Raw genomic sequence first — 20,924 nt, 5'->3', positions numbered from 1 at the left:
GCGCTCTCGGCGCCAGGCAACCGCTGCCTGACTCCGGGCCCGGCCTCTGTCGGCCGCTGCCAGGCGCCAGGCCCGACCTCTGTCGGCCGCTGCCTGACGCCGGGTCCGACCTCTGACGGCCGCTGCCTGACGCCGGGCCCGACCTCCGTCGGCCGCGACTGGAGCTGCGGAGGTGCGCCTGGCCGACCGACCACGCCCTATGACCGACGGCACACGGCCACGGCGACCCCAGGTGAGGCCCCCGGCCGTGGTCAGTGTAACAGGGCGGGGCCTATGGATCGGGGTGTGACTGAGCGTACTAGGTCGGGTGTAAGTGCGCGGGGTGTAATGAAATACCAATATGTGGGGGAATGTGCGGGGTATAATGAAATATGTACCAGGCTGTGGGTAGCGCGCCAGGGTGAGAATACAATTACCAGGATGAGTTCAAATGTGCCGGGGCGCGGCATATGGCTTCTGGATGAAGCATTGCGGTGGCTCGTGGTGCAAACCGATCTGTCTGGACGCGACAACCAAAGCTGCTGTCCCCGCATTTAGCTCGAGGCATTATCGTTGAGCATGAAAGTTGTCGCGACGTGTCATTCGTTGTTTAAGGCAATTGCTGTCTGTTTCATGTCCTGTTTTCAAGCATATTTTCCACGCAGGTACGCGCACGACTACGAGCGAACGTCTGAGTACACCGGCGCAGGGGCGGCTCCAAGCACTGTGGCAGCACGGCCTGTCCCCGCCCGCTGGTCCGCTGGCTGCGTCCCTGCCACCGAATTCGTTAACGGCCGTGCAGAGGCGGCTGCAGGCACTGCAGCAGTACGGCCCGGCGCCGTCGCTGAGTCCGCTGGCGACGCCCCTGCCGAGCAGCGCGCGCCGGCCGTTCCGCAGCCCGCGGCCGAGCGGCGCTGGCCGCCAGCTGGCCTCGGAGATCATCCTGCTGGCCGGGCAGGCGGCGCCGGCGCCGGCGCCGGCCGACACCGAGAGCCCACCCATCGAGCCCGAGTCGCAGACGACCTGACTCGGGTCCGCGCGCCGGAGGCGTCCCGCAGCACCGGCCGCCAAGAATGCCACGGCCAGCGGCGGGCAGACGCGACCTCGGGAGGCGCTCGTCGCCGCCCGGTCAGCACGTGTCCGTGCGCTCGTGCACGGTGTACACTGACAGCGCCGCGTCCCCAGCGAAGACCAACGAAGGACTGCGCCGTGCTCGGGTACGGGAACACATGTTTTTCATGTTCAGATGGCGTATTTTTCGCTTTATTGTTGTTTAATCCGTTTGTTCGTGGCGCTGGGTGATAACAGGTGCCAACATTATCAGATTGTCTGTGATAGCCCTGGAAAATACACTGTGTTACGGACACGGCATTGTGCGAAATCGCATGGCGCAAAGTTGTTCTGCAGCCATCCAGCGCGGACGGCATCTACAGTTCAGCGTTAACCTACAGTATGGCAGCCTACTTAACGGAATCAGAGGAAACCCCACGGGGTGCACGCAGGCACAGCACTACGTCCACAACACGAGTATTCGGGACCACGTGAAGCACTCTAACGTAGGAGCATTGACATACTTGCACGGGAGCGTTCACGGGCGCTGCCGCCGCCGGCCACACTCGCTCTCACGGCACCTCGCCGGGACGGAGCGCCTGACCGCCGGCGCGGCGAGGTACCGGCGGGTCTGCCCTGGGAGGCGGCGCAGCGCGAGGCTCGACCGCGCCGCCCGAGCAGCGTCGCCACCACATCTGAGGGCGGGGGGCGCACGGAGGGGCGGCGCTCAGGCACGGGACGCTGCGTTTGCCGCGAGATCACCGGCGCGCGAGCGCAGGACCTTCACAGCAGGCAGGACGGGCGCGGGGGCAACCAATGGCCGGCCCGTCGGTACAGGAAGGCGGCGCTCCCAACTACGCGTCTACGCGGGAAGCAGACGATATGGCAGTGCGCGACCTACATACTGGCACTATTGGCTGTGTTGCTGCCGCAGCCGTGCCCCGCTCAGTCACAGGTAGGCACACAGTCACAGGCTGTCACACAATCACAGGCACACAGTCACAGGCTGTGTGCGCCGACAGCGGGACAAGCAACATGATCTGGCCGGCTGGTGATCGGCAACAGCGCTAATACAGCGTGAACCAAGAGGCTGACACTGCAGACAGCGGAGTAGTATGTAAAGATCACAACCGGATCATACTTAACTATAAACTAATGTTCATGATCTAAATACTAATGCCAAATACGCCCTAACGACTACACATTCTGTTTAACTAGCGGATGGCACTAACTTGAGACTACCAAGCAACAACGGGTGATTCAACGTCACATGTAACAAGACCAAACTAAACAGCGGTCTTAGTTGTGGAGAACAAGGCATCTGCCAAGGAACCTCCGAACCACTGCTAAAGGGGTCACTTGGTGTAGCAGTCCTGCTCTGGATAAAGACAAATAACAAACCCGAGGATCCACCGAAAGACTCGCCATTTAAACCTTGATTTGTTCAGCCCCCTCTGCCCCGCCGTGTAATATCATAGCTATGGCCTGTGCCCAGTGCATGGTCTGCCAACCCTGGGACAAAGGACTCGTCTGGTGACCACCAGGCCTAGGACTCCCCTCCCCGAACAACGACCCACGCGGACGCGGTGCGGCCGGCTAATCGCAATACGTGCGACTTCTTTGGGGTTCAGGACCGCAGACGATACTGGCTGGGGATAATAACGGTTGTCACGGTTTGAGGCTGATAGAGGGAGAATGGCTGGAAAATCCACCAGCATTCGACTTGTCAGCGGCGTTGGTTACAGGTCACCAGTGCACAAAACCCTGGGGCGGCGAAAGAGAGCCTGCACAAGGACTCACTCGCCGTTGCCCGTTGTTGCAACCTCGCCCAGGCCCACCACACCGCTGTAAGCACTGCGTCGGACGCGACCCCACTCCATCGCGATAACCACACCGGTCTGGCGGCTTCTCCGTCCCTCCGGCTTCAGGGGCCGGGCGCAGCCGGCAGCGCTCGGGCGTGCGCTACACCATGTGGAAGGTGTGCCGGCTGACTTTGAGCGCTTGCTGCTGGTTGCTGGGCGAGATGCAGCGCTTGGCCGCGTCGCCCTGCTCAATGTTGTACGTGACGCTGACGCCCACACCGCCGCCTCCGCCGCCTGCGGACAGCGGGTCGTGGCCGTCGGACAGAAGCGCAGCTGCAGTGCCGCATACCGCAGCGACATCCCGCTATTGGCAGCTCCACGCGCAGCGAGACGGCGGTCGGCCACCGGTCCGCGCGGGCCAGCTCACATCAACCACTCGGCAAGCATAGCACGCCTGGTGACAATGGATCGCCATTTCGAGAGTTCGACATAGACTGTGCCACATTGCTCTGGTGTACGGCGGGTCAGACTACACGGTCTACGCCTCCAGCCGTGAATTACATAACGCGCGCCTCGCGCCTCGCGCCGGACGTCACAACTTTGCGGCCCAGTGGTCTGGACTGGAGCACACCGCACTACACCTGGCTAACACGCGACAGACAGCGGATCCGCACCTGACTTGGGCTGGGTGTTCAGCTTGCTGTAGCCAGCGCCGCCGGCGCGCGAGAAGTCGTTGAGTTCGGCTCGCTGCCGCTCCGTCAGCTGACTGCGGTCGTTGCGCTCCTTACCGCGTCCTTCCTGCGCCTGCAGCTGCTTCAGCTGGTGAACACACGGGCGCGACGGTGCATCCAGTGGCGGCGTGGGCGCAAAGATCGCACACACGCACGCACGCATGCAAGTAAGTCATCGTACGCACTGCCCACGCCCGGCAACAGTACTTATGTTCGTCTTGGATTAAACTACTGAGTAATGCTGCACTCGGCCGGGGACAATGCGTAAATTCCGCGAAAGTCCACCACCCGCACGCAGCAGCGCGCTCACAGGCGCCGAGCATAACGCCAAACAACGCAACGGCCATGGATCGCAACGACTTCACAGCGCTTCCCAACACACAGCTCGGCAGCAAAGCAGCGCCGCATGGGCACGGCAGGAAGGCCCGCCCGGACGCGACGCCTGGCGTGGCGGGGCGGGGGCGCCCGGCGCCGGCCGCCACTCACGGCCACGTCGATGGCGCGGAACTGCCAGGTCCACGCGGCGTTGTAGAGGAAGGGTCGATGGTCGTGCCGGTTGTCGTCGGGCCCGTACGCCTCGGCGTGCACGGCCGGCGTCAGCACCGTCATCTTGTGCCGATTCACGGCGTAACAGCGGTAGAAGTGACGCACCTTGTCCGCCACCTGCCGCGGCCACAGACCAGCCGAGTGACGCCACACATCCGCACACGCCGCCGTCACGCCGCGTGACGCCGCTACGCACATACCAAGGCGATTCAAACAATAAAATTGGATGTGCTCAACGACCCGCCGGCGGCCTCTGTTGCACCAGACGACACGGTCGACTTGACATGTGCCATGCGATGCCGGAGTGCCAGTACCCCTATCCCACGCCCATCTGTTTTCTCTGCGGTCCGTTTGTGCCGAAGCGCTATACTCACTCATGGGCCTGCACCAAGTCTCCGCAAGACAAATATACAGATGGAACATCGGGCTCATTAGCGCACATCGCATTGCAAAGTTACGCGACCGATGAGGCCCCGCTACAGCATGACAGCTATTTTCACGTACTCACCGAACCGGTCAGCAATGACTCAATCCAGATCAAGCTTATCTGGCCCATCCTGGCCAACCCCCATGACCTGAACCCAGTGGCTGGCCTGACAGTCCCCGGCGACCCCAATCTTCCCAGTGACCCCTCCGCGGCCGCCGAATGGACCCAGCCTCTCGGGAGCGCGCCTCGGACCCCGGCGCACCGGGCCAGCCGCGGGCGCCGGGGCCGCCGGCTCCAAACACGGCGCGCCGGAGCTCCGGCCGGCCCGCGGCTGGCGCGTCCGCCACGGGGTCACGCCCCGGAGCTCGGGTCAGGAGCGCCGCTGTCCCGTCGGACGGACGCTCCCTGGGGTCGCCCCGGGGTCGAGGAGCAGGACCGCTCGGGCCTGCCTGGCCCTAGGCGTGAGACGTGGGGACAGCGGAGGGCAGTGCGCAGTGTCGGGCACATTTACACTTCACGACAGTTACTAGTGAGCCATCGGCAGGCGAAGCACCACTGAACGCAACTGCCAGTCTGGCTGCGTTCAAGGGGTCTGATGCAAGCTTCAGTCTATTCAAACGGGTTTGTCAGCGTTCGCGTCTTTAGCACTCAGGGAGAGAAGCATAACAAATTGACGCGAGTCTTCGGACTACGGTCATCGTCGCTGGCGTTGCTGATCGGTCGCCGACCCGTTCCGCAGTCAGTCTCTGGCCGTCGTAGAGTGCTGACGGCCGGAATACCCAAGCCCCGACCGCTGACGGAGACGTTCAGACAAGAACCGTGCAAACAAAACCTCTCTGTGCTGGAACACACTAGGATTAAGTGGGCATGTGGCCATAATATTCCTCGACGGGGGGAAGGGGGGAGGGACAATGCCAAATTTTATCCGAACTCTTGTGAATTTAAACCAAACTTCTGCGAAATCGCCCACCATCTAGTGTAATACTTTACGAGCCTAAGCTCCGTGTCACCATTTGTTATGTCCCTAGAATCAATTATCAAAAACAAGGACGGAGGAGTTCTTGAAAGGAAACGAGTTTGCTTAAGACTGGCCACATGGCTTCAAACAAGGGCGTTTATGTCTGCGTAAATTGTTGCACTTTTTAGCTTAACACGGACTGTACAACACATCATTTCGACAACCGCGCAATTTGCAACATATATGGATTTTCGCACAGCTTTAACACGGTTCCCCACAAAAGGCTTTTGATTCCACTCAAGGGCCATCGCATCTCTGGTAGTTCCATGAAATGAAAAAAAAAATATTGCGCTTAGTTTGACCACATCGTTGGACTTTTTGAGCTTCACAACATGCCATTTTGACAACAGACCCGCAATTGACAAAATTTAATGATTTTTGCAAGGTGTTTGATAAGAATTATCACAAAAGACCATTGATTCAACTTACGTGCCATCGTATTTCTAAAGGTCTCATCAAATGACAGAACTGCGGCTTTCAAGGCGACCGCAAATAGATAAATGGCCCAAAATTTGCATGACAACTTGTCCTCTTTAATTGACATTTCTCATCCGTGTCTTTGCATTTCTAATGCGTCTTTTTTCATTTCTCGTTTTTAACATTTCGCCCACGTTGTGACATCGTTCCGTCAAAGCTTGCGCACCATCACGTTTCCGGTACAGCATTCTGACAATCAATTACATATTGTGACAGGCACGACCCTAGAGACGTAGTTCCCAAGTTAGTATATGAATGCAGCACCTCCCCGTTCAGTCGGCGCCGGCAGACGCGTCACCTTGCCTTTCTATAAGACTCTCGGTGGATTAACTATTGGTGTCCGTAAGGCGTCCCATTTAGCCGTGCTCTCCCTAATCCCACTGATGTACCGATCTACTTTGTGTGCGGCTACTAATATATCAACGATACTCTGGGTATCTGGGTGCATTGAGCATTTTTTGCACAGCCAAATGTGGGCTTTGCTGGCATTTTCAATAGTTTTATCCGCTGCTTCACCATGCCTTCTGTTCTTTCGCACGCATTTGAGATGACGCTGACTTTAATTCCCATGTTGTAAATGGGGCTTTACGTTTCACCGACTGCCAGAGGCACTTCGAAGCGGGAATGTTGATTAGCTATCGTGTGGGAGGCGGAAACAGCGTGCAGGGACTCCAACCCAGAACCGACATGTTCGGGGCCGAGCGCCGTAACGGCTGCACCGCCACCGCCCTGGTGGTGGTGGTGTGGTTACGGGTTCTCTACCGCCGCAAGTGTGTGGAAAACATGGCTCAGGTCGCTTCGGCATCACTAGGTTACACGACATGACCTAAATAGGTGAGATATGCCCCTGATTTTAAGGAACAATACAGGCACTTGTCTGACTGCGATACTTCGAAAAACTGTGGACGCAAATTGCAGGAAGCAATCCGGCGTAACATTTTAACTTGTAGCCGACGTAGAAATGTTATCAGCTGTCCCGTGCAAATTATGATACACCGAACATCATTGGTCGGCAAGGTGAGGTCTCTACAATGTTTCGCCTTTTCTCTGGTGGACTGAATGTTGTGAGAAATTTACAACATGAGCATCTAGATGTCTTGAGTTGAATGTAATCCCGGCAGCTCACGAGACACCTCACTGAACTGCGTTGGCCTCTGCTTCATTATTGCTGGTTTCCTGTATCTTGGATCAAATCTAATAAGGTGAATACTCTTAACCGATGCGAACAGTACTTCTTGAAAACTTAATTCGCTATAATAAGCACCTTGCGCTTAATGTTAAAAAACTACCAATACCCGTAAGGTTCCTTGCATTAGCGTCATTTTGTATTTCGATAAAGGCATGTTGCCGAAATATCAACCCATCCTTATCTCAATCTTCATGATTTGTCTCCGAGGAATAAGGCTATAACTCTGTCTAATATTTATCTGTCTGTCTTCTATCTATCTATTCGAATAATGTTCCTCACAAATGCACTGAACCACTTACCTAAAGTACCTAGCTTCCTTACTTGCCGACAGTGGCTGGAGTATTGACTCGCTAATGTTGGACCATGCGTGCGGCATCCTTCCCCAACACTCGCTGCTGAAGGTAAGTTGCCCTTAGTACGGTTCCACAGGATTTGGTTCTCAGACGTTTGAAGTTTAATAAATTTGTAAGCAACATCGACCATGAGCAAGACATCATTTTTAAGTTAGCAGATAATTTTAAAAGCGTTCGGGCAACCAAAAGCAAAACCGCCTAAGCCCCACCACGGACTGATGTAGACAACCTTGTTGAGTAGCATGAAACATGACGAATGAAAATAGTCCGTAAAGATCACGCCTGTGCGATCATGCAAGAATAAGACCGTGCATTTATGTAGAGCATGTGAAAGAGTCATCTGCTATGGGTGGTCAAGAAGAGACTGTGATCGAAACAGAAAAAGAACTAGGTGTTGTTAGCGGCCGTAGGACTCCAGTGCCAGCCAATTTTCAAGCGTGCTATTTGCGACTTGGTGCGACCGAATGTGGAACCCGTGGTCCTGCGACCACCAGTGGACCTCCGCCTGCTACATTTCCATGAAAGGTACTTTCCAAAGCGACGACCAGACGCAATGGCCTCAGGTGACAAGTGGCCGGCCCCACCAGCTTAGTTTTTCGCATCATCTCCATTAAAAAGAACGCTCACATCTGTCATCGCTTTGCTCGGACCGGATCAGACGAGTGCGGGACTACAGCGCTGCGTTCTTGCTCTATCTCGCTGACCGATGGAGCGGCATGTTTGCCAAGGGCAGGTCACCAGACGTCCGAACACAGCGGGCGGCAGGGGCTGCGCTGCCGGCCTCAGACCCCATGCGTCGCGCAGCGGCCGCGTACTCGCTGGCGATGCTGTCTGCCAATGCCCACGGCGTCATTGTCAGGAGATGACCATGGATCGGGCAGTGGCCGATGTCGTTGGTCTTGATAATGCCCACGGCGTCATTGTCGGGAGACGGCTATCGATTGGGCAAAGGCCGATGTCGTTGGTGTTGATAATGCAGCGTGTACAGTCATCAGTTATGTGCCAGTAGCGTCGACATAGCCCCGCACTTGCCCCGGCTGAGTTCAAACACCCCGATGCGGCATACCGTGATACTAAAAAAGTGATACGCAGTTGAGACGCAGGCAACACGGTGACCTTCATTTGCTGATAATGACATTGTTGCTTAGATAGGGGGAAATGTAATTACACGCTACGGCTCGTCAGTCCATTTAAACAATGGTTATGCTTCGTAAAAGTGCATGGCGTCGAGATGCACTTGGGACACGTCACGGTTTCAAAATGTAAGCGCACGGTACGGCTCGTCAGTCCATTTAAACCATGACCAAATGTGTTTTACACGTCGCGTATGCAAAACAATAATGCTTATGCTTTGCAAAAGTGCATGGCGTCGAGATGCACTTGGGACACGTCGCGGCTTTGCCTGCTGTAGAAACCGTCATAAAGTGAGGGCAACACAGTCGGATCCAAGGCAGGTGGAGGGGAGGGGGGGGGGGGGGAGGGGAGACGGCAAAATGGGCAATGACTTACCCACGGAAAATGATGCGAGCAAACTATGTCTTTGCCACCCTGTCCCCCCCCCCCCCCCCCCCTCTTACCCCGTCCAGACATGTGTTGATTACGCATTAAGCTGAAAAAATAATTTTTTGCTGGTTTTGCCACCAACTTAACAAACCGCTCATTCCGTTTCGTTCAGCAGCAGCCAGCGGCGGAAACTGAGCGACGGATGGTGCCCAATGCTGAAATTCAGGTTTGCAACTGGGAGTTTAGATCTGTCAACTGTTCCCCCCAACGACGAACTTCCGCAACGTTCGTTACTGATGCTGTTCGTTGTTGTTCCATTTGGCGATACTAGTTTGATGCACTGCACAAGGCATCGCTGTTTGCAGGCCATATTTCAACATGTTGCTGGCGTCTCTCCCCAGTTGTCCAAAATGCGTCCGCTGTCGGTGAAGTTCGCCACAGCATTGGAAACAGTCATGAGATACATGAACTTGAGGGAACTGGGTAGCCTGCTAGCCGAACAGTGTGGATGGATCGCATAGACAAAATCGTGCGCTAGGAGAGAAAGAAACTGCAGGTTTACAGGGATGCTACCAAAAAAACTGACACATCCTGTCGTCCCGTAGTGGCCCCCATGATAACTAATCCTCAAGCATGGAATGCAAAACGTCATCGATATTTCATCTCATCCCAAATAGTTCAGTTATTGCCAGGGTATGCCATGCCATGCCCGTATCACAAAACTAAAACACTGTTGTTCTACTTTGCAACAAAATTCGTCGCTCCAACCAAGTACCACTTCAAACGCCGTTTTGTAACAATGACGTTCGACCCACTATGGCGTAAACAACGACGTTTTTAACAACGAATCCGAGACGATTCAAAGAGCGGCCCGACAAAGCAGGCGAGATCCCCAGAAGTCATCCCGCCGCCCCTCGCAACGGATGGGTTGTAGCGTCAGCACTGCCAACTGATGGTTGAAACACTATGTCGGAGACCGGAGTGTACCACTACGGGACGAGCTCATCAGCCGCAGGCACGGAGGGTCGGTAAAAATTATGTCCCTGACCGACAGAGCGGTGTCAGGAATCAAATGATTTCCTAGAGAGAATCTGGTTCTCGGACGAGACCCACTTTTACCCGGGCGGTCGGGTCAACAACCCAAACAACCGATTCCAGGCAACCGAACCCCCCGACCTGGCGCAGGGGAAGCCGCCGGTAGTGCTACTGTCCCAGCTTGGTACGCAATTAGCCGCTTGGGATCATCGGGACCACTGTGGCGTAAGGACGACCATCACCATCAGCTCTGAGGCGACGTGTATTGTAAGAAATTGTCACAGGGGAGGCAAGCCGGTGGCTGGGGGGGGGGGGGGGGGGGCAGAGCAGAGTGGACGTGGCGACTTCGGCCATCATTAACGTAGTAAACCTTTGGATAGAAGCAAAATGCCTGCGAGCAGAATTTCGTATGTTCGACTAATCCATACCATTCGGCTGACTACCCAGTCTCCTTAGAGTACTTCTAAGTTTCCACATCATTATCATTTGCGAGACGAAACTACAAGATAGGGGAGGCATTCCGCCCCTGTGCCCAGTTAACATGTTAAATATGACCCGCTCGAAAATACGAGAACGTCCAGCAAACATTTCGGACTTCGCTTTATCCGATACTGCGTCAACCAGCTCACAATCAGTGGTCACAGCGGGGCGATGCCCTCCCCACGCCCCCTCCCCCCACACACGTAAACGGTCCGTGCAATGCGACCCTGCTGTAGACTATCCAAGTGTGGCCGGCCCACTCTCCTGACCCGAGATCGTTATTATTTGGGCTTAAGGGCGCGTCGTCATCCGCAGTCATTTTGTGCCCACGTGACCCGACATCGCCGGACTTCTGTCATGGCGACACCTGAAGGCGCTAACGTATTGCAATGGCCTGAAAGACATCCCACAGTCCAGAGGGTCTAACACGACAGCGCAGATCAGCGCCGAGTCGTGCGGCAGAGTCGTCCAAGCCGTCCTGAGAACAACGGAGCTGTCGCTTCGCTCGATCAGAGGCGCTTATCAAGCGCGAGCTGCGAGCGCGTGTGATATATCCGCGTGTTGGCAGATGGATGATGCGTTCAAAATAAAACCGTTTTGACAACAATTGGATGTCTCTGGTGTCACACCCGCAGTATTTGAGCACGACCCATGCCAATTGAAATGTGTCGCTTGACATATTCCGGCAAACGGCAATCAGGACATATTCTTCCCTTCAAAACTTTCAAGCCTTCAAACCGACGAGTGGCGGCAGTGTCCCGCACGCCGGGAAGTTCGCGCTGGGTGGTCGCCATTTCTTGTGGCGGCGCCGCTCGCGGCCGCGACAGATGTCGGCCCAAGGGACTGGAACTCGGGGCACTGGAGCGCGTGGCGAGGCTAGCCCGCGGACCCGCTCAACTCATCACGCCTAGCGACCCCGCATCGCACGCCGGGGCGATGGGTCCTTCGCCCCCCCCCCCCCCGACAGGTCGTGGCGCGCAGCGCGCCTGACCGAAAGCTATGTTGCACACGAATGGGGAAGTCCTGGCTCTCGCCTCTGAGTGCGGTCAGCGTCCGCCGAGACCGTGCATTGTAAGGGCCAGCCCCGCGGGCTTTAAGACGGCAGACTAGCCCCACTTCTACGATGGTGTTTCTCTATTCGTTGCTTTCATCCTAGACTTGATCTCTGGCAGCTCCATGACACGAGCCGCCATTATACATTGGGACTCGAGAGGGTCTAAAGACAGTTTACCGGCCTGGTACGGGACGGTGACTCCAGGGCACCGGCCGTGGCAAGTCTGCACGAAACTGGGGTTGCTCCGCATGCTGTCCATAATAGACACGTAATTTTTCTGTCACCCCGCATCCTTCTGACCCGCAAGAAACCGCAGACGCTTGGCTGGGGTTGTGAGCCAAACCGGCGGGACTTTGCGCCTGTGCACCTGTGCCCGCTAAGCCTAGCTCGCTGCGTGTACTCTGAACCCTCACCCAAGCCGTGCAGTCCAGTTCAACGGATAATTTTGCCTCCGCCCTTTCGCCGGACAGGAATGCGAAGGGTTTTACGTGCCGCAAAACGCTGTAGCACGGCCGCCCCGGCCCTCCGTTGACTCTCGTTGGCCAGTTACCAGCTGACCTTTCCATTTTAGTCCGTCAAACCATGCGCCTACTCTGGAATCCTACCCAGTGCCATTGGATCACGAGTTCAGCACCTTTCTCCCGGACTACGAAAACTTTTTCCTAAACAGGATACTGAAGTTTTAACCCTTGCAAAAATTTGAGAGTGCTGATAAACACAATAAAATTAGGAAAAACATACCATTATTTTTATGGCAAGAAGCCCAGCGTCAGAAAACTCATGGGAGACATGGTGCAGCAGTATACCAGGTTGCACAAAAAGGACAACTTTAACCAAAACATCTCACTAAACAAATATGAATAACAACCCAAGTTTTCAAAGCTTGCCATGATGACATCGAGAAGCTGAACAAGCCATTTATATAATACAACTACATGCCATGCTTGGCTCCTATTGTAAAGACATACAGATATCAGGCCAACAGAGCCACAAGGGCCCATCGAGGACGACCTACCCCAGGTTCCGCACCCATCTTTGATACTAATCTTACCATCTGAACTGCCTGAATTTGGCTATAAATGAAATTCTTGACCGATAAAGCATGTCCAAACGATTATTGAATGCTGCTAGAGATAAACTTCCTATAGCTTCGATTGACAGCTCATTCCGATGATCCACTATTTTTTGACTAAATGATACTTGTCTCTTCATAGTTCTGCTCCTGCCTTTTGCTAATTAAAACTGGTTACCCCTACGTCTTGGCCTAATCCCAGAGCTTCTTGTAGGTCTACCTTGTCTATCCCTTTCGTTATATTGAATACCTCGATCAGATCCCCTCAAAGTCTACGATATTCCAGTGAATACAAATCCACACCCTTAAGGATATCCCGACAATCTATGTCGTCCATCACGCTCATCGTTCCAGTTGTTTTTCGCTGCATTCTCTCCAGTCCATCCATATATTTTTTGGAAGTATGGAGACCAAGCCTGTACACAATACTCTCGGCGTAGTCTGACATAAGCTGAGTACAACTTTTCGACAACATTCCTACTCCCATGATGGACATTCCCGTTAATATGTCCCAGCATCCGAAGTGTCTCGCTCCAACCAGATCCTCAACGCTTTTCAGCCCTTAAATCCCGAAAATTATAACTCCTAAGTCCTTTTCTTCCTCGATATGGACCAACTCTCGGCTTCCCATTTTCTAGATAATACCCCCTCTGCCAGAACTACCTATATGCATCACCTTATACTTATACTCAAATGGCATCTGCCACAGAGCAGCCCAGTTCACTAATTTTCTCTACGCCAAGTTTCTTCTGGTCTACATTTTTCGACGCCCCTATCAATTAAACATCGTCGCAAGTTTAAGCAACTTATTTTCTAGCCCTGCTTCAATATTATTCGCAAAAATAATAAAGAGCAAAAGGACCAACACCCACCCCTGTGAAACCCCACTCTCTGTTACTTCCCACTGATATTTAGTATCATTGAGCGATACATTTTGTTTTCTATCTTTGCAGCCAATCCCCTACCCAGCCAAGAATTTTCTCTCAATACCATGCACATTTGAGAGTTATAAGAGACGCTGGTGTGGCACCTCATCAAACGTCTTACTAAAATCTAGATGAACAACATCCAAACTATTGCCTTCATCTACCTGACTAATAACTTGTCAAATAGTGCCTACCAGAAGGAAAACCATGCTGACTACTATTCAAAGTGTAACTGAATGCTAGCCTTAATGAACATCTCTACTGTAGCTGCTGACGCTCTTTTTTGTCCCTGTCTCAAATAAAGGTATCACATTGGCACTGCACCAGTACTCGGGTACTTCTGAAAGCTCAATGACCTTTCGAATACTAGCACAGTAGGATAAGCTAAAGCACTAGCCCATCTGGTTGGGTCCGGCCGCCTCATTCATGTTGATTTCCTTCCATCTATCCGCTTCCATACCCCAGGTCAAAGACAAATCTACAAGACTGTTTTCTGCCAGATTTTGCCTACTACCAGGGAGATCACACATGGACTTCTTTGCAAAACTGAGGAAAACTGCCTAAGAAAAGCATCTACAATATCCCTGCGCTCACTAATGATCTTCCATCTTCCTCAAGGGCGCCGACAGAGAGTCCGCTGGATTTAAAATTACTAGTAGCTAAAAATTATTAATATCGCCACTGCAGGTGCCTGTTTGCCTTATTTCTCATATATTTTCGCCATCCTGATTTCCTTCTCAAGCTTTTTTTTGTAGCAATCCTACACACTGCCTTGCTGCGTTCTGCGCCATGCACTTTTTGCCCATCATATGCCGCCTTCGCCTTGCCATCAAATTGCGCACTGTCTCCGTCAGCCATAGGGGCTTCCTTGAGCTATTTTCTCGCATTTTCCTAAAGGGAATGTACCTTCCCTGTCATTCTATTAAAATATCCTTGAACTCTTCCCACACATGCCCAGTGAGCCCAGTTGAGAATTTTCCCACTGAAAGCCAGCAAGAGAGGCCATAAATTCTTCAAATTTACAGCTAGTAAAATATGGCATAAGAGTATGACTAAGTTCACCTAAATACCCTGGATGGCATGTGAACGCAACAAAATCATGGTCACTATTTCCTTGTGTCTCACCTACTGTCAACATATCTATCAACCCTCCCTCATTGGTCATAACAAGATCAAAAACTTCCTAGCTAAATCTCCCCTAGCAGATTCGCACACCAATTACTGAAGAAAATTTTCTTCAAAGCATGCAAAAATATTTGTATGACTATTCGACACTTGGCCAAAATCTATGCTCCAACCTAGGATGTTGAAATCTCCCAGCAGTGAAGATGAAGCAGTGAAGAAAGGTGCACCTAAAAATTCTTGTTTTACACACAAACCATACCTTGCAAGCAATATCCACGATCAATTAGATCAAGGGAACCCGTGTGCCTTTCATTGCCCAAACCTCGCTCATTTGTGAATACAGTCAGAAGTTACTGGCGTGTAAAATGGCAACAGAAGTCGAAATAAAAACACGCCTGGAGGTAACATTCAACCTAATGGAAAGGATATTGACGGACGTCGCCTATTCATGCCTGAGAAGCATACAGTTTGCAACCGAGATAATAATGGCTCTTACCTATGATACGTTTCACGCTTGCTTTGTCATTAGCTTTCACCACATTTGTTTCATTACGGGCTCCGTTCTATTTGCTCTTCCCATATCCTCCGATACATGTGTCTGTATGGTGTGTCAAAATTCCAGTTCAATGTACGTCAATCAAACATTCGATGTAGAACAAAAAATGCGGCTACTAGGCTATGTAAAAGGTGGACTGAGGTCACATACATTATTTTCTCAATTTCACCTTGCATGCCTTTTGCTTCAATTCAACAATACCTAGCGAGTGTGTTGTGCAGAACTAAATTTCTTTGATCTTACTTGAGTGACAAAAATTATTGAACAATGTGATATTGCTATCCTAGCTTGTATGCAGTATCACCCGAACGGCACGGCGATGGTCATGGTGTGGGGCGTGGATAGTGGTCAGAAGGAAATGTGGATGACTTCAAAGCTGCCATCTGGTATTTATTCCGTGTTGTCACATGTTGTTTCCACTCGAGGTAAACAAACATCACATAAGGGACGGCGTTTGGTTTTTGGATGAGCGTAATCACAATGCGTCGATTGTGACGCATTTGAATGGTGTTTGTGCTGATGTACAGTGGGAATGAACTGAGGGGGCTTCCTACATCTTGAAAATCGAGCATTTTTTACTCAGTCAATAGAAAAGTCGCTGCGTGTGAAAAATCATCAGTTGATGTACGGTATTTGAGATCAAAGATTTACTCTGATACAATAGTTATTCCGCGGTCTAGATACTTTGATCACTGCTGTCGCTGTCTAAGCAACATCATTGGTGCTATTCTAACAATGTTGTGCATTTGATTATGCTGGCATTGCGTTTTATGTACATTCTATGTCTATGTCCAAGATCACGGAAAATTACAAAATACAATGCAATTGGCCTGGTATTTATAGGTTAATGCCCGTAAATATCAGGTCAATTGCTGCATTATTTACTTACTACGGGTAAATGGTTGGTTGCTATCTGCGCAACCTCGATCATGTCTCATAATCCAAGATGGCTGCCGCCGCCGTTTTTGTATTGTATTGTATTTTTGTATTTGTACCAATTGTATTACTTTCATTTGGATAACATAGATGGTCGTAAAACATCTCTTTGTAGTGGTCGGCATGGTAGATCAGACAAGGTTATCCATAGTAGATACTCGAAATATATATATATATATATATATATATATATATATATATATACATATATATAGTATATAACTTCAGACGTTTTTTGCGTGAGCCAATTGAGCATCGTCGTACAATGGGTCTCAAATACAAGGCGCTCCGAAAACAGTGTCATGTATGGCGTATGGTAGGGATCACAAGGCAATAACCGCGCTGCGTCATTCATTGCGTGTGTCTAAACTGCACTTCTCGGCCCAAAAATCAAGCAGGCAGATGCTGGGCAGCATCCATCCACGGGGACATACCCTGCTCCTCCCCCCCCCCCCCCCACGCACGACGGCTTCTCCTGACAGGTCTGAAGCCGTCCCTTCTCCCGGGGAGGACTGGGTTAAGCACAGCCGCTGTCGGCACGTGTGAATGCGTGACTCTGCGACACCGGTGATGGCATGCGTCGAACACAGACTCGATCTCATTCATCTGCGTAGCCGTCACTGACGGCACCGCCATGTGCTGCACTTCACCAGCCAGGCTTTCCAAGGGATCAGCACAAGCTGCACAGCTGACGCACGAAGTCAACAGCTCTTTCGGCACCGTGAATCGTGAGACCTCGTTCTGATCATAATGGATCTCCAAGTTGCCAGGAGGTGTTGGTTCAGACGTTAAAGCAAGCATTGGCTATATTGACGAAACTCGACGCTTCATGCGGTACTCATGATCAAGAATGCAACCATGACCAAAGCTGAACAAGCCATTCGTGACCATGAGCAAAGCTTGAAACACCCTGAGCCTTGATTTTTGACATTCGAATGTTCTGCAGACGTATGGATGTACGAATGGATCCAAAACGACGCTGGGCAACGGATGCGGATAAGTATCGTGGCGAAGCTTAAGGCGTACAGTGCCATCAGCCATCAGCCAGGTTTTTACTGACGAGATCCTGTCACTCTGAACCGGTTGGACTACATTTTTGTTTTGATTTGACGCTGCCCACAACATTTCCCGACTCGTTAAGCTCCATTTCATGCACCCAGAAGACACGCACCGCAGATACTTCTTGCACAGGTGTTAGGGTGGGTTCAAGTCGCTTACGGCGCTTCCTATTCGTCCTTGACAGGTATAGCCTGCGGCCGGTGGCAGAGACCGCAATTAAGACCAGTTGACGTAAGAGAGCAGGACAGACCGTGCCGAGCATTGCCGTCCGTTCAACTGTGTCACGAACCTCCGCCGTTGACCTGGAATTACGCGACCGGATGGTAGGGTCAGGTCTCACGCGACAGGCACTTCTTAGCGTGAACTCTGATCCCAGACAAACAGGGTAATCGCGAGGAAACTCGCCATCCTGGGACACAGTGGGCAACGCGTAGTGCCGGTCTGGACCCCCATCACGTTCGTCTGGCTGACAATGACTTGGCTGGCCACGCTGCGAAAGCAGCCACTCTCACGTCGCCTGTCGACGCAGTGCGAGTCTCTGCTAGCAATCTGTACGCGTCAACCAAGCAGAGCGTCAATCGTTCTAACCTCCGTCAATCGTTCTAACCGAATGACGGAGGAGGTGGACTGGAGAGAACTCAGAACGAGCCTCAAGCCACTGAACCGGGCATGGGTCGCTGGTCATCTTCCCCCCGTAAATCCCGCGAGGAAGAACCAATACAGGCAGGCATACACACCGGCCACGCAATCGGAACACACCACTCCCGCCTGGGCAGCGCAGCAGAAGCTCCTATACGCGATAGACTAGGCGAAATGCCGACTGACATGTGCCACCTAATGGACTGCATATTTCTCGGCACAGAGACGTCAATGCTTCATACGAGTGGTAACAGTGACTTCACTAATTGGTAAACACCCAAAGACTGAGTTCCATGATGTAATGACCTGACATACTGCTAGTCTCCACGCAATGTAATCACATCAATGATGTCATTAAATCATTGCATGAGCAAAACATCAAGCAAGCGCAAAATGACTCTAGCCGGCGAGCCGCTCTACAATACCGATGCTGATCATCTGCTGTGGCGGACGGCGGCTTTACCGGCAGCCTCACCGCTGCGGTAGGCATACACACATCCACGCACCGCGTGACCGCAGCTCCGACCGCCGCGCTCCCTACGACACCGGCCCCAGAGCGGCGGCAGCCACTCGGCAGATATGCTCAGGGCCACATGTGCAGAGCAGGGCACGCGGGACACGAGAGACAAACAGGACGACGTCGATAGCGCAGCCATCGCTCCGGTAAACAGCGCGGCAGCACAGCCGAGGCATGCCGCTGGGAAACGCCTGCGTGGGGGTGCTGCTCGCTAGCAAACTTGTCAAACGAGCGGTCCTCAGCAACCGCAGGTTCACGCGGGAAATGTCCACATTTTACAACGAATAACATTGCCACAGAGCTATGTCAGCACGACAAACATACGTGCATGGCGCCGTTGCCAAATATTCGTCCACGAGCTAGCAACCATTTTTTAGCATTATCAACCGTGCTTTTTCCTCTCACGACGCAGGACGCAGGCCACAGGGGCCCTCTGTCCGTTGCCACACCGGCGGTGTCCTGCATGCCCCCTGGCGTTCCTCCTGCCCTGCCATGCACATGGGCCCAGCACACTCCACTGGCTTTGAGCGCTTGCCAGACGTCCGCACAAATATGTACGTGGTAAACGGACGCAGCTGCCCAGTCAGCGGTGTGCCGTGACGGCGCCTGGTCCAGCAGGCCCACCGGGGGCAGCGAGTTCACAGCAGCGGGGATGGGATCGCGTGACCCTTCACCCCACATTACGCTGGTTTCGCCGAAGGCATTGGGCCTGCTAAAACTCGCGTGACCCTTCGCCCCAAATTACGCTGGTTTCGCCGAAGCCATTGGGTCTGCCAAAAACTAAACCTATCAGCGTGGAATTGATTCCCAAACGCACCTGTTAAAAACCAAACAACTTTCGTGGGAGTGAAACATGGTCATGCTCGCGATCTCACTGTCTTCGATCGTTACTTCACCAGCTAAAACGCCATGTTCCGAGTGCCCTTATGCGTGCTCGATCGGGGTTGGAAGTTCTCATGTTGAGTTAACGACCTCCAATGTACTAGGAGGCAATGATCAAACAACGTTATAATGATAAATAACAATGATGCTGGCGGTACCCAATATCTCGGGCTGTGCTCGTTTGGAGTACGACTGCTAGTGTGCTACAACTTTTCACACATTTCACTAAAAAAATGTCAGTCCATTGATCCGCAGCCCCTTTAACCGGTCGCCAGCACGATAACTGCTGGTGATCCAGGAAAGATATGTACAAAAAATGCACGCGACGTTATCCGGCCTACTAGGGATCTTTTCTGGCGCATTCCAGTTTTGCTGGGCACATTATGTTCTGTTTTTGTGTTTGTTGTTGATCTCTTTCGACGAAAAGGAAGCCTTCTGAAGCTTGATTCACACCTTGGTACCCTTTCTCAACCGCAGCCCTTTGCAATGTGGCGGAGCCATCTTGTTTCCATTCTGGTTATGCAGTGGATTAGGCGACGACATGGACAGATTGCAACACTCAACTCAGCGTTTTGTTACTATTAGTATTTTGTAGATGAAGTATTTGTGGCTGTTTTTTAATATTAACGGGCAATTAATGGGTGTCAGCTCCTCACTGCGGCAGCTGGAGGCCTAACCGGAAGTCCGTGAGAAACCCGACCGGAGAGACGCAAAGTCGCCATCTGTGTTGTGTGTTGGGGCAAGGGGAGGGGCACAGCGAACGCCCCCTGTGCCGCCGTTAGCTCTGCTCACCTCACAGGCTGCTGAGGACGGCTCCAGCGGGGCCACCCACATCGGCGTCACGGCTTTCACTGAAAACTGAACGCGGCTTAACGGAGTTAAAACGACACACCCCTCCCCCCCCATCTTAAGTGTCGTCCCCCTCGCCAAGCCGTCCGACCGGCTGGCCACGTCGGCAAGTAGTGGCGCTTCGATGACCCTCAGGGCAGACTCCCTTCGTTTATCAAAGTGATCGGTTCACTTAGCGGGCGTGAGGAGGTCCACCAGAAGCTGTACCGTCCCACCGACCTCGGACCACGGTGCGCTGACACGCCACGGGCCGCCGGCTTCGCGGGCAGGTCGGCCGCCCCACCATTGGCCAGACATCAACCGATCAGTCCCAGGCGCGGTTCATACTGAAGGACGGCGTCCTCCTCCCGCGTTTCAGGTGGCAGGCGGTGTTCAGTCACACCGCTTCGCCGCTCCCACCCACCCACGCTTCGTAAGCCCTATACCTCACGCGCGACAGACACATCCGGAGAATCTCGTCTCCTCGTCATGTTTGTCGGTGGCAGCCGGATCAGACGCCGGTACCGGACGATAACCAAATGTTTTGCGCGTCACGGGGGGCGGGGCCTTTCCTGGTGAGCACGCCGCATCCGGTTACGACCCTGGCGCGGCTATTTGCTCTGCCTCTAATAGTTCTCGCCCCAACAGCACAGAGGGCAGGTGGCGCAGCGTCGTGATCGTAGATCAGTCACGCGGGCCCAACCCACGCGGCGGTGGGCGCCGGCAGACGCTGCCGCCCT

General features: G+C 52.9%; 1 protein-coding gene across 2 annotated transcripts in view; it reads right to left on the bottom strand.

Moving 5' to 3' along the window:
* Nucleotides 1–937: 937 nt before the first annotated feature.
* The window catches only part of Nadsyn (NAD synthetase), a 37,060-nt gene continuing 17,073 nt past the window's right edge, over nt 938–20,924 (bottom strand). For both annotated transcript variants that reach the window (XM_037230516.1, XM_037230517.1), the window contains exons 14-16: nt 4,049–4,225; nt 3,506–3,650; nt 938–3,125 (exon numbers count right to left, since the gene is read on the bottom strand). In XM_037230516.1, coding sequence (XP_037086411.1) covers nt 2,992–3,125; nt 3,506–3,650; nt 4,049–4,225 — 456 coding nt within the window. In that variant the 3' untranslated portion in view covers nt 938–2,991. The remainder of the gene's footprint in view (nt 3,126–3,505; nt 3,651–4,048; nt 4,226–20,924) is intronic.

Source organism: Pollicipes pollicipes, unplaced genomic scaffold, assembly GCF_011947565.3.
Source record: "Pollicipes pollicipes isolate AB1234 unplaced genomic scaffold, Ppol_2.1 Scaffold_6686;HRSCAF=7923_pilon_pilon_pilon, whole genome shotgun sequence".
NCBI lineage: Eukaryota > Metazoa > Arthropoda > Thecostraca > Pollicipedomorpha > Pollicipedidae > Pollicipes > Pollicipes pollicipes.
Note: the sequence above shows the minus strand (reverse complement) of the source record. Positions and strands in the feature narration are given on the sequence as shown.